The 17215-nt window shown below is 41.4% G+C and overlaps 2 protein-coding genes across 2 annotated transcripts; both read right to left on the reverse strand.

Moving 5' to 3' along the window:
- Positions 1-3995: 3995 nt before the first annotated feature.
- LOC138610751 (nuclear factor 7, ovary-like) lies at positions 3996-5914 on the reverse strand. Its single transcript, XM_069683562.1, has one exon. It carries the CDS (start codon positions 5781-5783, stop codon positions 4356-4358), a length of 1428 nt encoding a protein of 475 aa, XP_069539663.1. The 5' UTR covers positions 5784-5914; the 3' UTR covers positions 3996-4355.
- Positions 5915-15252: 9338 nt separating this feature from the next.
- LOC138610812 (nuclear factor 7, brain-like) lies at positions 15253-16992 on the reverse strand. The gene has a single exon (XM_069683647.1). The coding sequence runs from the start codon at positions 16859-16861 to the stop codon at positions 15434-15436; it is 1428 nt and encodes a 475-aa protein (XP_069539748.1). The 5' UTR covers positions 16862-16992; the 3' UTR covers positions 15253-15433.
- Between the last annotated feature and the right edge of the window lie 223 nt (positions 16993-17215).

Genomic DNA, 17215 nt, shown 5'->3' on the forward strand with positions numbered 1-17215 from the left:
AATGCAACAGATGCAGCATTTTCCTCAAAAACGTTTATTTTAAATTCTGAAGGGAAAGTTCTTGTACATGAAACATAACTCAACATTGGGGTGGGCGATATGACCTCAAATTTATATCACAGTGTTTTGTTCCCTTTCTGCGGTGTCGGTATTATATGGCGGTATCACAACAATGAAAAGGGGTAATCTAATCAAGACATAATTGTAGCTCTTTTTGCTCTGTTGTCCATGTAAGGGAACAGATGTTTGCAGAGAATAATTCTTTTAAAGAAACTGATCATTGCTGCACAATAGGAATGAAGATGAGGTAAAGGCCTGCGTCAGGTGTTTTGGGAGGAGTAACCTGCCCTGTGTCGAGCTGTGAGTGAACTGAGCAACCTGGGTCTGAGCAGTAAAGAATATTTGGGGAAGTAATCTCAGACTTTCTCTTTAATATCCTCACTCAGCCGTGTTTTGTCCTCTAATGGCATCAAGATATCTGAACTTAGAAGATGGAGGACTGGCTTCACAGAGGAGATGTGACATATTCCTCCCCTGATAGTAGGGATGCACCATATTGGGAAAAACTGACATTGTGATATTTATTGCAATATAAAAACTTATACCAGATAAATGCACTGTTTTCATGTACAAATCAAGAAGTAACAATTATACTTACTATTATTTAGGACTTTTAAGTCTACTTATTTTACAAAACAAAAACCCCGTCCTACTTTGACCACACTTGGTTTATCAACTACAAACAGACTTGTGGGCAAGAGGATGTTTTGTCATCTACCGCAAATGTATGTTCAATCAGCGTGACCAGCCCGGTGAGGGTGAGTCTTGGAACCCAAAGCTCACGCATCCTACCTCCTGTCGGCACACACACCCTCATGCTGTGTGTGCAGCAGGTGAAGTCGCTAGAAGTGACACCTCTGCTCCGTGAACGTTCCTGTGGCCACAGCCTTTAAGGGCACCGGGACGAGCTTCCGCTAACTACGGGAACACATTCACTGAACAGCTGACTCGCGTAACTGCGCGTCTGACTCAATCATCCTCACTGACCTGACGTGCGGCTGTCTGTCCCATCATACCTGTCGGCAGTCACTCATTGCGTGACAGCCTCATGATGATTTTGACTTGATTACCCCACAACACAGGCCACAGCTGACATACCATTGCATCTTAGTTTTGTTTATATCCAACATAATTCTAAGTATGTAAGCGCTTCACTGAACACATAAGGGGACTTCATAATATAAAGACAGGTCCTTTAATTCTCCTCAAATATCTTGAGGCTGAACTTGCAGCTTGGGGTCCCCCTAGTGCCTGCAGGGCCCTATGCATCCACATGGTCCGCGTTTAGCAAGAAACGGCTCGAAATAGCAGCATGTACAGTACAAAGTGTTGTTCTTCTGTTCTTCTTAGTGTGTTTACTCGCCTTGAAGGTCAATATAATAAGATTGACATATTTAACATGAGGGAGGACACAGTGTTACACAGCTGCAGCTAACTAGCAGAGTAGCATTTTGTTTGCATGCAGTCAACAGGACACTTGTTTTTTGCTGTTTTCCTTTTTATTTGGTTTCTCATTTTCTACTGAATGCTGTTCTACTCGACCTTTCTCTGTCTATTTTCTCTGCTTTTAAAGTGCATACAACTATTTTAGTCTCAAGATGATCTAATGAAGATGATTACGGTGATTAGGATGATGATATGAAATGCTGCGGCACTATGAGGACGATGACGGTGACGATGAAGATGTGATGAAGTTTATTTTGCAGGCTTTTCTACGGAGCTCTGTGTTGTCAGTGCAGAACAGCTGACTTTTGTACGCAGCTGAGGGAACACGAGGAGCGCTTGTTGACCATCAGCACCGAGAGTGAACTGCTGCTTCACTCAGCCTGCGTGTCTCTTATAGCAGCAGCAGCAGCTGAGCTCCAGCAGGGGGCGCACTCACACAGAGCAAAGCACAAACACACACACATGGATGGCAGGTTGATGCTTCTAATGTAGCTGCACAATAAATTGACTTTAGCGTCAAACTGAACAGACGATCCAGTCAGAGACAACAGCAGTTTATCAGTGTAGAAGAAGAAAAAGCCTTTGTTATAATTATTGATTAGAGCTGATCAGTTATGAGCAGAATGAGCGTCCTGATTACAGTTTGACTTGATGATCATGATGTCGATTCATGATTGTTTTCCTCATTGATTATGGGGAACAAAATCCTTCTCCTTTCTTCTTCTTCTACCAGAAACTGTTTGCAGACACTTTTGACTTTCTTCACTAAATCAAATGAACCAACACAGCTGATAAATCAGGATTCTGTGTGACTGATCAAAGCTGAAATCATGCTTGTAAATGATGAATTGTGCTGCTCTTCATATAAACTACAATAAGTGTCCTCCTCTGCTGCCTTCCTGTCAGCTATTTAGTGCAATGAAGAGTTACTGAGATCATGTGGAGCCGCTGTGTTCGCCCTGAACCTCTGCCGTCTTCTTTCTCCAGCCAGTGACTAAGCTGCACTGACAACACTGAGCTGGCTTCTCTTCGTCGGGTGTCTGTCACTCTTTCTCCCATTCCCTCTGTTTCCAACCTCCTTCAATCATTTCTCTGCAGTCGGCTCGTTCTACTTTCCCCACGTCTCTTTTTGTCACTTTGGGTTTCTTCTGTATAAAAGTATGAATCCTCTAGCTCTCTGATTCTTGGGATTATTGCTCTGTTCTCTTACGTGCTCCACGTGTTTCTCTAACTTCACAACATGTGTTAAGGTGTTATCAATAAAAGGATCATTTCAATAGAAAAGTCAATCAGTTTCTGTGTTTGCAAACACAAACTATTGCACAACAGCTGTGATTCTTATTGATAGAAGTAAGTCGGGACATGGACGACCTGGTTCAGGTTCAGAGCAGAATATTCACTAAGCAGGTAGAAAACATGAAGTTTAATAGGACATCAAGTGAATCCACAGTTATCCAGTGTGAATCCTGAAGCTCTTCAGTCACAGACTCATGTGCTGATGAGTTGTTTCACATCTAAGTGACAGTTATCATAAAGTCACAGGAACAAACAGCAGCTCCGCCTCCATAAATGTTTAACAAGGATCAAATAAATGCTGCTTTTAAATCCTAAAGATCCAGATTCATGTTGGAGATCAAGATTAGAGTGAGCACTGCGACACGCCTTTAAGATTCAACATCCACATCTCACAGACAGTCAGAGCTTTGCAGGCCACATTATTAACGCTTAGTGTTGGAAATGAGACTTTTGTTTCAGCTGCTTCTGATATTTTATTTGCACAAAAAATCAACAGATTCATTGATGACAGAAAAAATGGCTTCAGCTCTAATTCTCACAATGAAGTCAATATTTGATGGATTGAAACATTTTTCTTACATTTTTTTAGATTCTCTCATTTTGACTGAACCTGAAACAGAAACACTCGATCACAATCAGCTTTCTCCACCAGGTATGTACACATACAAGGAGTTTGACTCCGGTGTAACTTGGCTCTCTATGTACAAGCATTAAACATGAAGTATTCAACTGAAAGCTACACGCCTAAGAGCGCAGCGCCGAGGCTGCCGTCCGCGGCGCCATCTTGGATTGAGACTGTACAAACTGTGTCCGACGTTATCGAACATTTTCTGCAGACATTTCTAAAGTTAAAGAAACAAAAGAGGAAACAAGTTGAGTTTATCTGGATAAAAGTCAAATAACCAAACAAACATGTCCGATCTGCATTTTATGACAAACATATTCAAATAACGGCTGAATTATTACATCAAGATTCACTGTTTGGTCCATTTGATCAAAGCAAACGTTCAAAAAGTTTCAATGTTGTAACAGAAATTAATGTAAGAAAATTAAAAGATGAACAGTCATTTTAAAATATGAAAAATAAACACGGTCAGACGAGACTTTCTCTGGTTATTTGATTTCAAATGAAACAATATGTGAAATAAAAAGAGATGAATGCAAACTTCCAACTCTTCCTCACTCCTGTAAAAAATCTAAGTGAATAAAATGATTCCAATAAATGTGAATCATCAGTTCTTGCAGCATGTTAAAGCCATAAACAGCATTTTGTCCAAACGGCTTCACAAACATAATAAATCCTACATGTTTGCTTTGGTGTCTCATTCTGTGCTTTGCTTCTATTTTCTATATGAAACAATAAGTGAACAATCTGAGCCACCATGTCATTTACTGAAAGAGACAACATGTGATTTTTCTACATCTCCTTCATGTTCATTTCAATCAAATGATTGTCACCTTTAAAGAACTGAAATTGTCTGTAACTGACAGGAAACCTCCACCGTTATAAAAACATGAATGAATCACTCAGACCTCACCGCCCTCCATGAACATCACAGAGGAATCTCACTGTGACGGATTCTGACATCAGCTGTTTTAGCATCACCAGCTGCTCCAACACAGAAATATGGGAAGAGTTTCTCAGTGAAAGTGTCTCTGTGAGTGTAGATGTGAGTCATGTCTTCAGGGTCGTAGAAGGACACCTCCCCCCTGTCATAGTCCAGCTGGACTCTGATCCTCTGGAGACTCTTCTTCACTGTGACAGTCTCACCAAGACCATTAGTGTATTTTCCACTGCGATGTAATAAACACCAGAGTCCATATTTAGGTGAAATATATATCTCTCCCTTCCTGTCAACTGACTCTTTAGCCAAACCCACATTCCAGTCAGGATGGTCTCCCACCTCCACCTCCCAGCTGTGTGTCCCTGAGCTGAAGCCCTCAGAGCCCAGAACAGTGGGATACTTAGTGTGTCTCTCTGGATTATCAGGAAGCTGCTGCTTTGTGTCTCCACGTCTCACACTGGTCAGATCATCAGACAGATAGAGACAGCGGTGTGCAGTGTTTGGGTCCAGAATGACAGGACTGAAGTGGACTGTGTCCTTCATCTTCTCCCAGACTCTGAAGGACAGGTTGCCCAGGTGTTTGGCCACATCTATCAGCGCTCCTGAGACCAGCTGTGGATCTGACTCTGAGCACTGGACTCTGGCTCTGGTCTGAGTGTGTTTATAACTGCTGAGGAAGGGCACGTTGTGTTTCTGCAGCTCTTCTTCTACAGCAGAGATACTGTCTGACAGAGAGGAGATCTGCTCCTGAATCCTCTTCATCTCTCTGCTGACAGTCTTCCCCTTCTGCTCCTCTTCCTCCCTCAGAGCTGCCAGTCTGGACTCCTCTTCCTCTTTCAGGAACTGGTGGAGCTTGTTGAACTCGCCTCTGATCTGCCTCTCTGTGGAGGACAGCTGGTTCTTGGAGTGTTGAGTCACTTCATTGTATGTTTTCTCCACTTGTTTGTATTTGTCCCTCTTGTCCTGTAGAGACTTTAAGTCAGATTTCAGCTGCTCCTTCAGGTCACTGACTGCTTGTTCTACAGGAACCACCTTGTGACCGACGTGGAGAGAAAACTCACAGACAGGACACACAGCTCTATCTTCATCCTGACAGAACAGTTTAGGCTCTTCTTGATGTTTCGTACACACCACCTCCACCTTCTTCTCTCCTTTCTCTGTCTCAGATGATCCAGCTTTCTGTCTCCCAGCAAACGAGTCAGCCAGATCCTTCAGTGTAAAGTTCACTGCTGGATGATCTTTTGATGACTTTCTTTTACAAATAGGACAGTTTTTGTTGTTCGCTTGTTCCCAGAACTTTTTCAGGCAGCTTGAACAGAAGCTGTGGTTGCAGCTCAGAGACACAGGATCTCTGAAAGTCTCTGAACACACATGGCAGCTCAGGAAACTTTCAAGGAGAGCAGATTTCTCAGCCATTTTTTCCTGATATGTGGATTATCCTTTAAAAACAACACTCACCAAATGTGTGTCCCTGTGAGTGACAGATTATAATCCTTCTGGTTCGTGTTTATAGCAGAGATCCTCCTCTCTGTAATGGCGGCGTAACTCCGTTCAGCAATGTGGAAGTCAGATTTGAGTTTCACTTTCCTTTATTGCAGGCAAATAAATGCAGCTGAAATGTCGTCTTCTTACCAGCAGATGGTGCTGTGTGGTTAAATAAGAGTAACTATCCACATGACGTGTATGAGAAGTGTTACTCTAAAGAATATGTGTTGTTGTCCCACTTTCACCATCAAGACGGTTTTGTCAGACGTGTGTCCTCCAGTGAGTCTGGTTCTTCTCCTGGTTTTTGCCTGTAAACAGGAAGTTTTTCCTCGTTGCTCCTTGTTGCCAAGTGCTCGCTCATCTGTGGAGTAATGTTTGTCGCTGTAAATAATATTACAAAGAGCGCAGCTAGACCTGCTCTGTATGTAAAGTGTCATGTGATCACTTTCGTTGTGATTTAGTGCCTTATAAATAGAAATCAGTGATGAAGATGAACATGATGATCAGGATTAAGACATTAATGACTGTGGCACTAAGAGGATGTTGATCTAACAGGGTCTTATGATCCTTCATTTCTTACTGTCTTGTTATAATTACACAAAATCTACCTGGTCAAAGTTTATGTTTGACTTGGAGAACCTCCAAACTCCAGTTTTTCAAAGCGTTGTATTTCAGAGCCCCTCCTCTTTCATTTCTTCTTCTGTGGTATTTTTTCGGAGGCGTGTGTTGTGTGAGAGATGGAAGGAGGAGGTTTTATTTTGGAGGACGTGTCAAACCTGTTGAAGAACAGGTTAAGTTGGTTGGTCCTGTCCAAACTGCCTTCAACTCCTCTGCTGCCAGTCGGCCTGAAACCGGTGATGGTCTTCATGCCACTTCAGACCTCCCTCATGTTGTTCTGTTGGAACAGTGTTGCAAAAGTCAGACCTGACACCATCCCACCTGACTAGACTGACTTTATTCATTCACTTAAAGTGACAGAGACGCAGAGAAGACACCAGTCTGCTCTCTGGTGGAAGAATAATGAATAGCAAGTTAAACAGACAAGAGGTCCAACTTCCCTCAAATCTCTTTCCTCTTATATCCTCTTTGTCAGTATTTCTGCCATCAGCTGTAAACTCCTTTGGGTCGGAGAAAGAGCAGAAAATCTCTAAAGGTGTCTAAAGTCGCATGAAAGCTTTGGTAACTTTGGAGGAGAGAAAGTATCTCAGCTATTTGCTCTGATCTGTGGATTATTCTTTAACAGCAGGATTAACCAAATCTGTGTCCCTATGAACTACAGATTACAGATCATGACGTCACTTTAATAACCAACATTGAACATGTTTACCAGCAGATGGTTTCATTTGTTTATTAACAGATTTTTGACAAACTTTTCAGATGAGACGTTTCAAATAAAAAAAGGGAAATGTCATACTCTCTTTGTAATATGTCATGAATAATCATCACTTTGTCAAGTCATTTGTTACACAACCCAAGTCATTTGATCAAATGACATTTTCTCCTAGAACAGTGAAAAGCAATGTAAAGTAATGTGAATGACCCCCTAACACAGTGTGCTTTTGATCTGTGAAATCTACGTTTTAGAATGCTTTTATTTTGATACTTCCTGTTGTGACCGGAACTTCATCCTGAACAATGTTTTGCGCGTAACCAAGGACTAAGTGACGAGAAAAACTACACTTTGGAGGACTGAAACTGCCATAATCAAAAATAAATAAATAAATATCTCAAATAAATAAATAAATAAATAAGTAAATAAAATAATAAAGACAGAAATGTAGAAATAAAGCCTCAATTATCAAATGAATGTTCATGTTCATTTAAAAATTAATAAATACATTCAGAAATATAAAAATAAATAAATAATGTTTTTATTTAATTGACAAATTCCTTATTTTTGTTTTCATTTATTTTTATATTTCATTATTTCCCAATTTATTCTTTTCTCTTCACATTTATATCTGTTTTTCTTTATTTTCCTATTTATTTATTTTTGTCTACATTTATTTCTGTATTTTTTCATCCGTATGTAAATGAGTAGGCGTGTCTTGATTGTATCACTTAACAGCCATTGGTTGATCATATGAGAGTCCACAGATGGTTGTATACGTCTAGCTCCCCACAGTTTCCGGAAATTACTTGAAGAAGCAATGCTAGCCTAGCTATATGCAACTAGTAATGGATGTGAACTGGCTTTTGGGTGACATTGCTGAAAATGCTTCTCCAGACTTCATGCTATTTCGAGTTGAGGCACAATTGGAGAATTTGATAGAGTTTATGACATTATGACATTATGTTGGTCATATCCGGTTGAAAACAATAATCCACACTGCAGTCTAATTTCTGGTTATGGCTCATACTTACGTTGTTCTAGATCATCTAGGCCAGTGATCGTCTACTGGCGGCCCGCGGGTCCATGATAACTCCGTCCCCTCAGTGCTTCAGGAATATGCTAAACCAGCCATCCGCGTCAGCAGCAGCAGCCACAGCTCCTCTCTTAGATGCAACAAGCGCACGAGATGCCAGCGCTGTGATGCCAGTGTTCCGCGGCTATAGAGGCGGGAATTTATCCACGGCCTGCTAAGTCCTCATTAGGGATTCATATATATTCATTAATATTAGTATGTATAACGAACTGCACTCCCACAGAGAGAGAGAGAGAGAGAGAGAGAGAGAGAGAGAGAGAGCATGCGGACAGCGCGGACGCAGCTAAGAAAGTGGTCATATGAGTATGAGACATGTTCCGCTGTAGCCTATACATTTCAGTTTAGTGAAGTTATTGCAGCAGAGTTCACCAGCTGGGCGTACTCCTGGGTGTAACGTTACGTCCGACTTAGAGCTGAAGGTTACTACAGACTTTAAATTACGCTCTGTACACCAATTAGACTTAGATAAGACCTAAATAAAAGAGCATTAAAACGAGAGAGAGTCATTAAGTTGATCGACAGGTCTCGTTTTGTCAGATAAGTCCTGTTTGAAAGAATGAAAGAGCTCTCCCCTCAGCTGCAGCATGTCTCGGACAGAAACGCGGCGCTGTCCCCGCCCTGCAGGTGCTGATTGAGCTCAGATTTTGTGCCAGTAGGGCCTTTGAAAACACAGAGGGAGATAAGAATAATGTACATCGGACAACTGCATGCTTGATTATTTATGTTTCCTCATCTTCATTGCTTGGTAATGTCACCGCTTTTCGAGTGTTCACGTGGACGCGCATCATGAGACCGGGCGCAGCTACGATCGGTGTCACTTAGACCTGCTGCACTCCGTATAAATTCCAATCAAGAAGTCGGTCATAGCTGTGTCGGACGTAAGAGATGAGACCTATTTTTTACGCCCAGCTGGTGCACTCGGTTCCAGTGAACTGTAGACGGGAGTACTTGTTTACAGTGACAGACAGAGTCCTCCGCAGGTTGAAAGGTTGAAAGTGCAACATTAGGTGTATCATATATTCATTTTTGGACAAAATTATAGTAGGGACAATTGACTAATATCCATACCCAATTCTACGCCCTTGATATAGCCTGCCTATCAACTGTTTTTAAGCTTAATAAATGTAGATAATATTTGACCGTAATTTCACACATCTGTCCGGAACATTGAAAGCTTCCAGGACACGTGGACCGGCACAGACTTATTTCTAAGGGAAACCCTGCTAATTAGGCCTACATTAAAAAAAAAAAAATTGAGAGTCTGGCCCCCACAGTGTCTGCTTAGAAAAAATCTGGCCCTTGAACAAATCTAGTTGAATGACCCCTGGTCTAGGCGATCAGCCGCCTCTCGCAGGAGCTATGAAACATAGCGTCTGGCAGCTATCTGATCAGATGCTGCTGACGTTATCCTCATGCACTGGTTGAAGCGCTTACCATGTAACTGAAATATTAATTAGACATAAGTTAGACATTAGTCAACGGTTACAGCTCCAACACTAACTGTTGATATCCTAGTTTTAACCGTTATCAAGTTTACAAGGACAGCTTGCTAACATAGCGTTAGCTTGCTAACATAGCGTTAGCTTGCTAGGCTGCCAAGTTTTTCTACACAGCCCTCACCAACTACTGGCATTACCACCATATTCACAGCTCTGGGCACAGACCTTGACACATCCACGCAGTACTGTGGTGTGTGGGTTTGATTGCTAATGCCTGGATAGCCAAGACACGCCTACTCATTTACTTACTGATGAATAAATACAGAAATTAATAAATAGGGAAATAAAGAAATAGGAAAATATAGAAAAAGAGATATAAATGTTAACAGAAAAGAATAAATTGGGAAATAATTAAATATGGAAATAAATGAATACAAAAATAAGGAATTTGTCAAATAAATAAAAACATTTCATTCATCTATTTTTATATTTCTGAACATATTTATTTATTTTTCACTGAATATGAACATTTATTTGATAATTGAGGTTTTCATTTCTGCATTTCTGTCTTTATTTTTTTATTTACTCATTTATTTATTTGAGATATTAATTTATTTATTTTTGATTATGGCAGTTTCAGTCCTCCATACTACACGGTTGTAAACGGAAAGGTAACGGAGAACACGGGGAAAGAAACAAAATATAAAGATAAACGGAGAGAGAAGGATACGAAAAAGGTTTAGCTCCGGTTGAGAGTGGCAACAAGGTAGCCTATGTTTAATGCATTTATTTGTGGCAAGCGATTCCACTGTGTTTTGTGACTTTATGATGCTAACAGAGCTTAACTTTGACTGTGTCTTCTGTTTGTTTAATTTCTATTTTAGCTCTTACGTTGGTCATAATGTAAGAAGTTCAGCGACGGTCAATAAAAAGGCATTAGACCATCAGTCCCGGCTAACGCTCATTTCCACTGGATGCTACAAGTCAGTGTTTTATTTCTAAATCTAAATCCACAAATAAAGCTTGTGTTAATGGGAAGAAAACATTTCTTATCTAAACACACATCATTTCAAATCTTGATTTAAGGATATATTGTGATATCCTGATAAAGTGTTTGTGATCGTGCTAACCAGTCACGGCCCTCCACCCCCCTCTGGAAAAAGAAGAAATGGCAGCAGAGCTGTTTGAAGCTGTTTGGGGGCCCTATTTTGTCAAACTACGATGGGGGGGATTCCAACCCTTTAACATGATCCGGGGAGATCTGGTACACTTCAAGAGGGAAATTAGATTTGTTTTCTCTCAATTTAAAGGTACAGAAAATGATAATAAAAGGTAAACAATGACGCTCCTCTATGTCAATTAATGCAACAGATGCAGCATTTTCCTCAAAAACGTTTACTTTAAATTCTGAAGGGAAAGTTCTTGTACATGAAACATAACTCAACATTGGGGTGGGCGAGATGACCTCAAATTTATATCACAGTGTTTTGTTCCCTTTCTGCGGTGTCGGTATTATATGGCGGTATCACAACAATGAAAAGGGGTAATCTAATCAAGACATAATTGTAGCTCTTTTTGCTCTGTTGTCCATGTAAGGGAACAGATGTTTGCAGAGAATAATTCTTTTAAAGAAACTGTTCATTGCTGCACAATAGGAATGAAGATGAGGTAAAGGCCTGCGTCATGTGTTTTGGGAGGAGTAACCTGCCCTGTGTCGAGCTGTGAGTGAACTGAGCAACCTGGGTCTGAGCAGTAAAGAATATTTGGGGAAGTAATCTCAGACTTTCTCTTTAATATCCTCACTCAGCCGTGTTTTGTCCTCTAATGGCATCAAGATATCTGAACTTAGAAGATGGAGGACTGGCTTCACAGAGGAGATGTGACATATTCCTCCCCTGATAGTAGGGATGCACCATATTGGGAAAAACTGACATTGTGATATTTATTGCAATATAAAAACTTATACCAGATAAATGCACTGTTTTCATGTACATATGAAGAAGTAACAATTTTACTTACTATTATTTAGGACTTTTAAGTCTACTTATTTTACAAAACAAAAACCCCGTCCTACTTTGACCACACTTGGTTTATCAACTACAAACAGACTTGTGGGCAAGAGGATGTTTTGTCATCTACCGCAAATGTATGTTCAATCAGCGTGACCAGCCCGGTGAGGGTGAGTTTTGGAACCCAAAGCTCACGCATCCTACCTCCTGTCGGCACACACACCCTCATGCTGTGTGTGCAGCAGGTGAAGTCGCTAGAAGTGACACCTCTGCTCCGTGAACGTTCCTGTGGCCACAGCCTTTAAGGGCACCGGGACGAGCTTCTGCTAACTATGGGAACACATTCACTGAACAGCTGACTCGCGTAACTGCGCGTCTGACTCAATCATCCTCACTGACCTGACGTGCGGCTGTCTGTCCCATCATACCTGTCGGCAGTCACTCATTGCGTGACAGCCTCATGATGATTTTGACTTGATTACCCCACAACACAGGCCACAGCTGACATACCATTGCATCTTAGTTTTGTTTATATCCAACATAATTCTAAGTATGTAAGCGCTTCACTGAACACATAAGGGGACTTCATAATATAAAGACAGGTCCTTTAATTCTCCTCAAATATCTTGAGGCTGAACTTGCAGCTTGGGGTCCCCCTAGTGCCTGCAGGGCCCTATGCATCCACATGGTCCGCGTTTAGCAAGAAACGGCTCGAAATAGCAGCATGTACAGTACAAAGTGTTGTTCTTCTGTTCTTCTTAGTGTGTTTACTCGCCTTGAAGGTCAATATAATAAGATTGACATATTTAACATGAGGGAGGACACAGTGTTACACAGCTGCAGCTAACTAGCAGAGTAGCATTTTGTTTGCATGCAGTCAACAGGACACTTGTTTTTTGCTGTTTTCCTTTTTATTTGGTTTCTCATTTTCTACTGAATGCTGTTCTACTCGACCTTTCTCTATCTATTTTCTCTGCTTTTAAAGTGCATACAACTATTTTAGTCTCAAGATGATCTAATGAAGATGATTACGGTGATTAGGATGATGATATGAAATGCTGCGGCACTATGAGGACGATGACGGTGACGATGAAGATGTGATGAAGTTTATTTTGCAGGCTTTTCTACGGAGCTCTGTGTTGTCAGTGCAGAACAGCTGACTTTTGTATGCAGCTGAGGGAACACGAGGAGCGCTTGTTGACCATCAGCACCGAGAGTGAACTGCTGCTTCACTCAGCCTGCGTGTCTCTTATAGCAGCAGCAGCAGCTGAGCTCCAGCAGGGGGCGCACTCACACAGAGCAAAGCACAAACACACACACATGGATGGCAGGTTGATGCTTCTAATGTAGCTGCACAATAAATTGACTTTAGCGTCAAACTGAACAGACGATCCAGTCAGAGACAACAGCAGTTTATCAGTGTAGAAGAAGAAAAAGCCTTTGTTATAATTATTGATTAGAGCTGATCAGTTATGAGCAGAATGAGCGTCCTGATTACAGTTTGACTTGATGATCATGATGTCGATTCATGATTGTTTTCCTCATTGATTATGGGGAACAAAATCCTTCTCCTTTCTTCTTCTTCTACCAGAAACTGTTTGCAGACACTTTTGACTTTCTTCACTAAATCAAATGAACCAACACAGCTGATAAATCAGGATTCTGTGTGACTGATCAAAGCTGAAATCATGCTTGTAAATGATGAATTGTGCTGCTCTTCATATAAACTACAATAAGTGTCCTCCTCTGCTGCCTTCCTGTCAGCTATTTAGTGCAATGAAGAGTTACTGAGATCATGTGGAGCCGCTGTGTTCGCCCTGAACCTCTGCCGTCTTCTTTCTCCAGCCAGTGACTAAGCTGCACTGACAACACTGAGCTGGCTTCTCTTCGTCGGGTGTCTGTCACTCTTTCTCCCATTCCCTCTGTTTCCAACCTCCTTCAATCATTTCTCTGCAGTCGGCTCGTTCTACTTTCCCCACGTCTCTTTTTGTCACTTTGGGTTTCTTCTGTATAAAAGTATGAATCCTCTAGTTCTCTGATTCTTGGGATTATTGCTCTGTTCTCTTACGTGCTCCACGTGTTTCTCTAACTTCAGAACATGTGTTAAGGTGTTGTCAATAAAAGGATCATTTCAATAGAAAAGTCAATCAGTTTCTGTGTTTGCAAACACAAACTATTGCACAACAGCTGTGATTCTTATTGATAGAAGTAAGTCGGGACATGGACGACCTGGTTCAGGTTCAGAGCAGAATATTCACTAAGCAGGTAGAAAACATGAAGTTTAATAGGACATCAAGTGAATCCACAGTTATCCAGTGTGAATCCTGAAGCTCTTCAGTCACAGACTCATGTACTGATGAGTTGTTTCACATCTAAGTGACAGTTATCATAAAGTCACAGGAACAAACAGCAGCTCCGCCTCCATAAATGTTTAACAAGGATCAAATAAATGCTGCTTTTAAATCCTAAAGATCCAGATTCATGTTGGAGATCAAGATTAGAGTGAGCACTGCGACACGCCTTTAAGATTCAACATCCACGTCTCACAGACAGTCAGAGCTTTGCAGGCCACATTATTAACGCTTAGTGTTGGAAATGAGACTTTTGTTTCAGCTGCTTCTGATATTTTATTTGCACAAACAATCAACAGATTCATTGATGACAGAAAAAAATGGCTTCAGCTCTAATTCTCACAATGAAGTCAATATTTGATGGATTGAAACATTTTTCTTACATTTTTTAGATTCTCTCATTTTGACTGAACCTGAAACAGAAACACTCGATCACAATCAGCTTTCTCCACCAGGTATGTACACATACAAGGAGTTTGACTCCGGTGTAACTTGGCTCTCTCTGTACAAGCATTAAACATGAAGTATTCAACTGAAAGCTACACGCCTAAGAGCGCAGCGCCGAGGCTGCCGTCCGCGGCGCCATCTTGGATTGAGACTGTACAAACTGTGTCCGACGTTATCGAACATTTTCTGCAGACATTTCTAAAGTTAAAGAAACAAAAGAGGAAACAAGTTGAGTTTATCTGGATAAAAGTCAAATAACCAAACAAACATGTCCGATCTGCATTTTATGACAAACATATTCAAATAACGGCTGAATTATTACATCAAGATTCACTGTTTGGTCCATTTGATCAAAGCAAACGTTCAAAAAGTTTCAATGTTGTAACAGAAATTAATGTAAGAAAATTAAAAGATGAACAGTCATTTTAAAATATGAAAAATAAACACGGTCAGACGAGACTTTCTCTGGTTATTTGATTTCAAATGAAACAATATGTGAAATAAAAAGAGATGAATGCAAACTTCAAACTCTTCCTCACTCCTGTAAAAAATCTAAGTGAATAAAATGATTCCAATAAATGTGAATCATCAGTTCTTGCAGCATGTTAAAGCCATAAACAGCATTTTGTCCAAACGGCTTCACAAACATAATAAATCCTACATGTGTGCTTTGGTGTCTCATTCTGTGCTTTGCTTCTATTTTCTATATGAAACAATAAGTGAACAATCTGAGCCACCATGTCATTTACTGAAAGAGACAACATGTGATTTTTCTACATCTCCTTCATGTTCATTTCAATCAAATGATTGTCACCTTTAAAGAACTGAAATTGTCTGTAACTGACAGGAAACCTCCACCGTTATAAAAACATGAATGAATCACTCAGACCTCACCGCCCTCCATGAACATCACAGAGGAATCTCACTGTGACGGATTCTGACATCAGCTGTTTTAGCATCACCAGCTGCTCCAACACTGAAATACGGGAAGAGTTTCTCAGTGAAAGTGTCTCTGTGAGTGTAGATGTGAGTCATGTCTTCAGGGTCGTAGAAGGACACCTCCCCCCTGTCATAGTCCAGCTGGACTCTGATCCTCTGGAGACTCTTCTTCACTGTGACAGTCTCACCAAGACCATTAGTGTATTTTCCACTGCGATGTAATAAACACCAGAGTCCATATTTAGGTGAAACAAATATCTTTCCCTTCCTGTCAGATGACTCTTTAGCCAAACCCACATTCCAGTCAGGATGGTCTCCCACCTCCACCTCCCAGCTGTGTGTCCCTGAGCTGAAGCCCTCAGAGCCCAGAACATTAGTATACTTCGTGTGTCTCTCTGGATTCTCAGGAAGCTGCTGCTTTGTGTCTCCATGTCTCACACTGGTCAGATCATCAGACAGATGGAGCCAGCGGGCTGCAGTGTTTGGGTCCAGAATGACAGGACTGAAGTGGACTCTGTCCTTCATCTTCTCCCAGACTCTGAAGGACAGGTTGCCCAGGTGTTTGGCCACATCTATCAGCGCTCCTGAGACCAGCTGTGGATCTGACTCTGAGCACTGGACTCTGGCTCTGGTCTGAGTGTGTTTATAACTGCTGAGGAAGGGCACGTTGTGTTTCTGCAGCTCTTCTTCTACAGCAGAGATACTGTCTGACAGAGAGGAGATCTGCTCCTGAATCCTCTTCATCTCTCTGCTGACAGTCTTCCTCTTCTGCTCCTCTTCCTCCCTCAGAGCTGCCAGTCTGGACTCCTCTTCCTCTCTCAGGAACTGGTGGAGCTTGTTGAACTCGCCTCTGATCTGCCTCTCTGTGGACGACAGCTGCTTCTTGGAGTGTTGAGTCACTTCATTGTATGTTTTCTCCACTTGTTTGTATTTGTCCCTCTTGTCCTGTAGAGACTTTAAGTCAGATTTCAGCTGCTCCTTCAGGTCACTGACTGCTTGTTCTACAGGAACCACCTTGTGACCGACATGGTGAGGGAAATCACAGACAGGACACACAGCTCTATCTTCATCCTGACAGAACAGTCTCGGCTCTTCTTGATGTTTCGTACACACCACCTCCACCTTCTTCTCTCCTTTTTCTGTCTCAGATGATCCAGCTTTCTGTCTCCCAGCAAACGAGTCAGACAGATCCTTCAGTGTAAAGTTCACTATCAGGTTATCTTTGGAAGATTTTCTTTTACAAATAGGACAGTTTTTGTTGTTCGCTTGTTCCCAGAACTTTTTCAGGCAGCTTGAACAGAAGCTGTGGTTGCAGCTCAGAGACACAGGATCTCTGAAAGTCTCTGAACACACATGGCAGCTCAGGAAACTTTCAAGGAGAGCAGATTTCTCAGCCATTTTTTCCTGATATGTGGATTATCCTTTAAAAACAACACTCACCAAATGTGTGTCCCTGTGAGTGACAGATTATAATCCTTCTGGTTCGTGTTTATAGCAGAGATCCTCCTCTCTGTAATGGCGGCGTAACTCCGTTCAGCAATGTGGAAGTCAGATTTGAGTTTCACTTTCCTTTATTGCAGGCAAATAAATGCAGCTGAAATGTCGTCTTCTTACCAGCAGATGGTGCTGTGTGATTAAATAAGAGTAACTATCCACATGACGTGTATGAGAAGTGTTACTCTAAAGAATATGTGTTGTTGTCCCACTTTCACCATCAAGACGGTTTTGTCAGACGTGTGTCCACCAGTGAGT

This window comes from Semicossyphus pulcher, unplaced genomic scaffold (genome assembly GCF_022749685.1).
Source record: "Semicossyphus pulcher isolate SPU_LCO1_2020_fin unplaced genomic scaffold, fSemPul1.0.p SCAF_6, whole genome shotgun sequence".
Classification (NCBI taxonomy): Eukaryota; Metazoa; Chordata; class Actinopteri; order Labriformes; family Labridae; genus Semicossyphus; species Semicossyphus pulcher.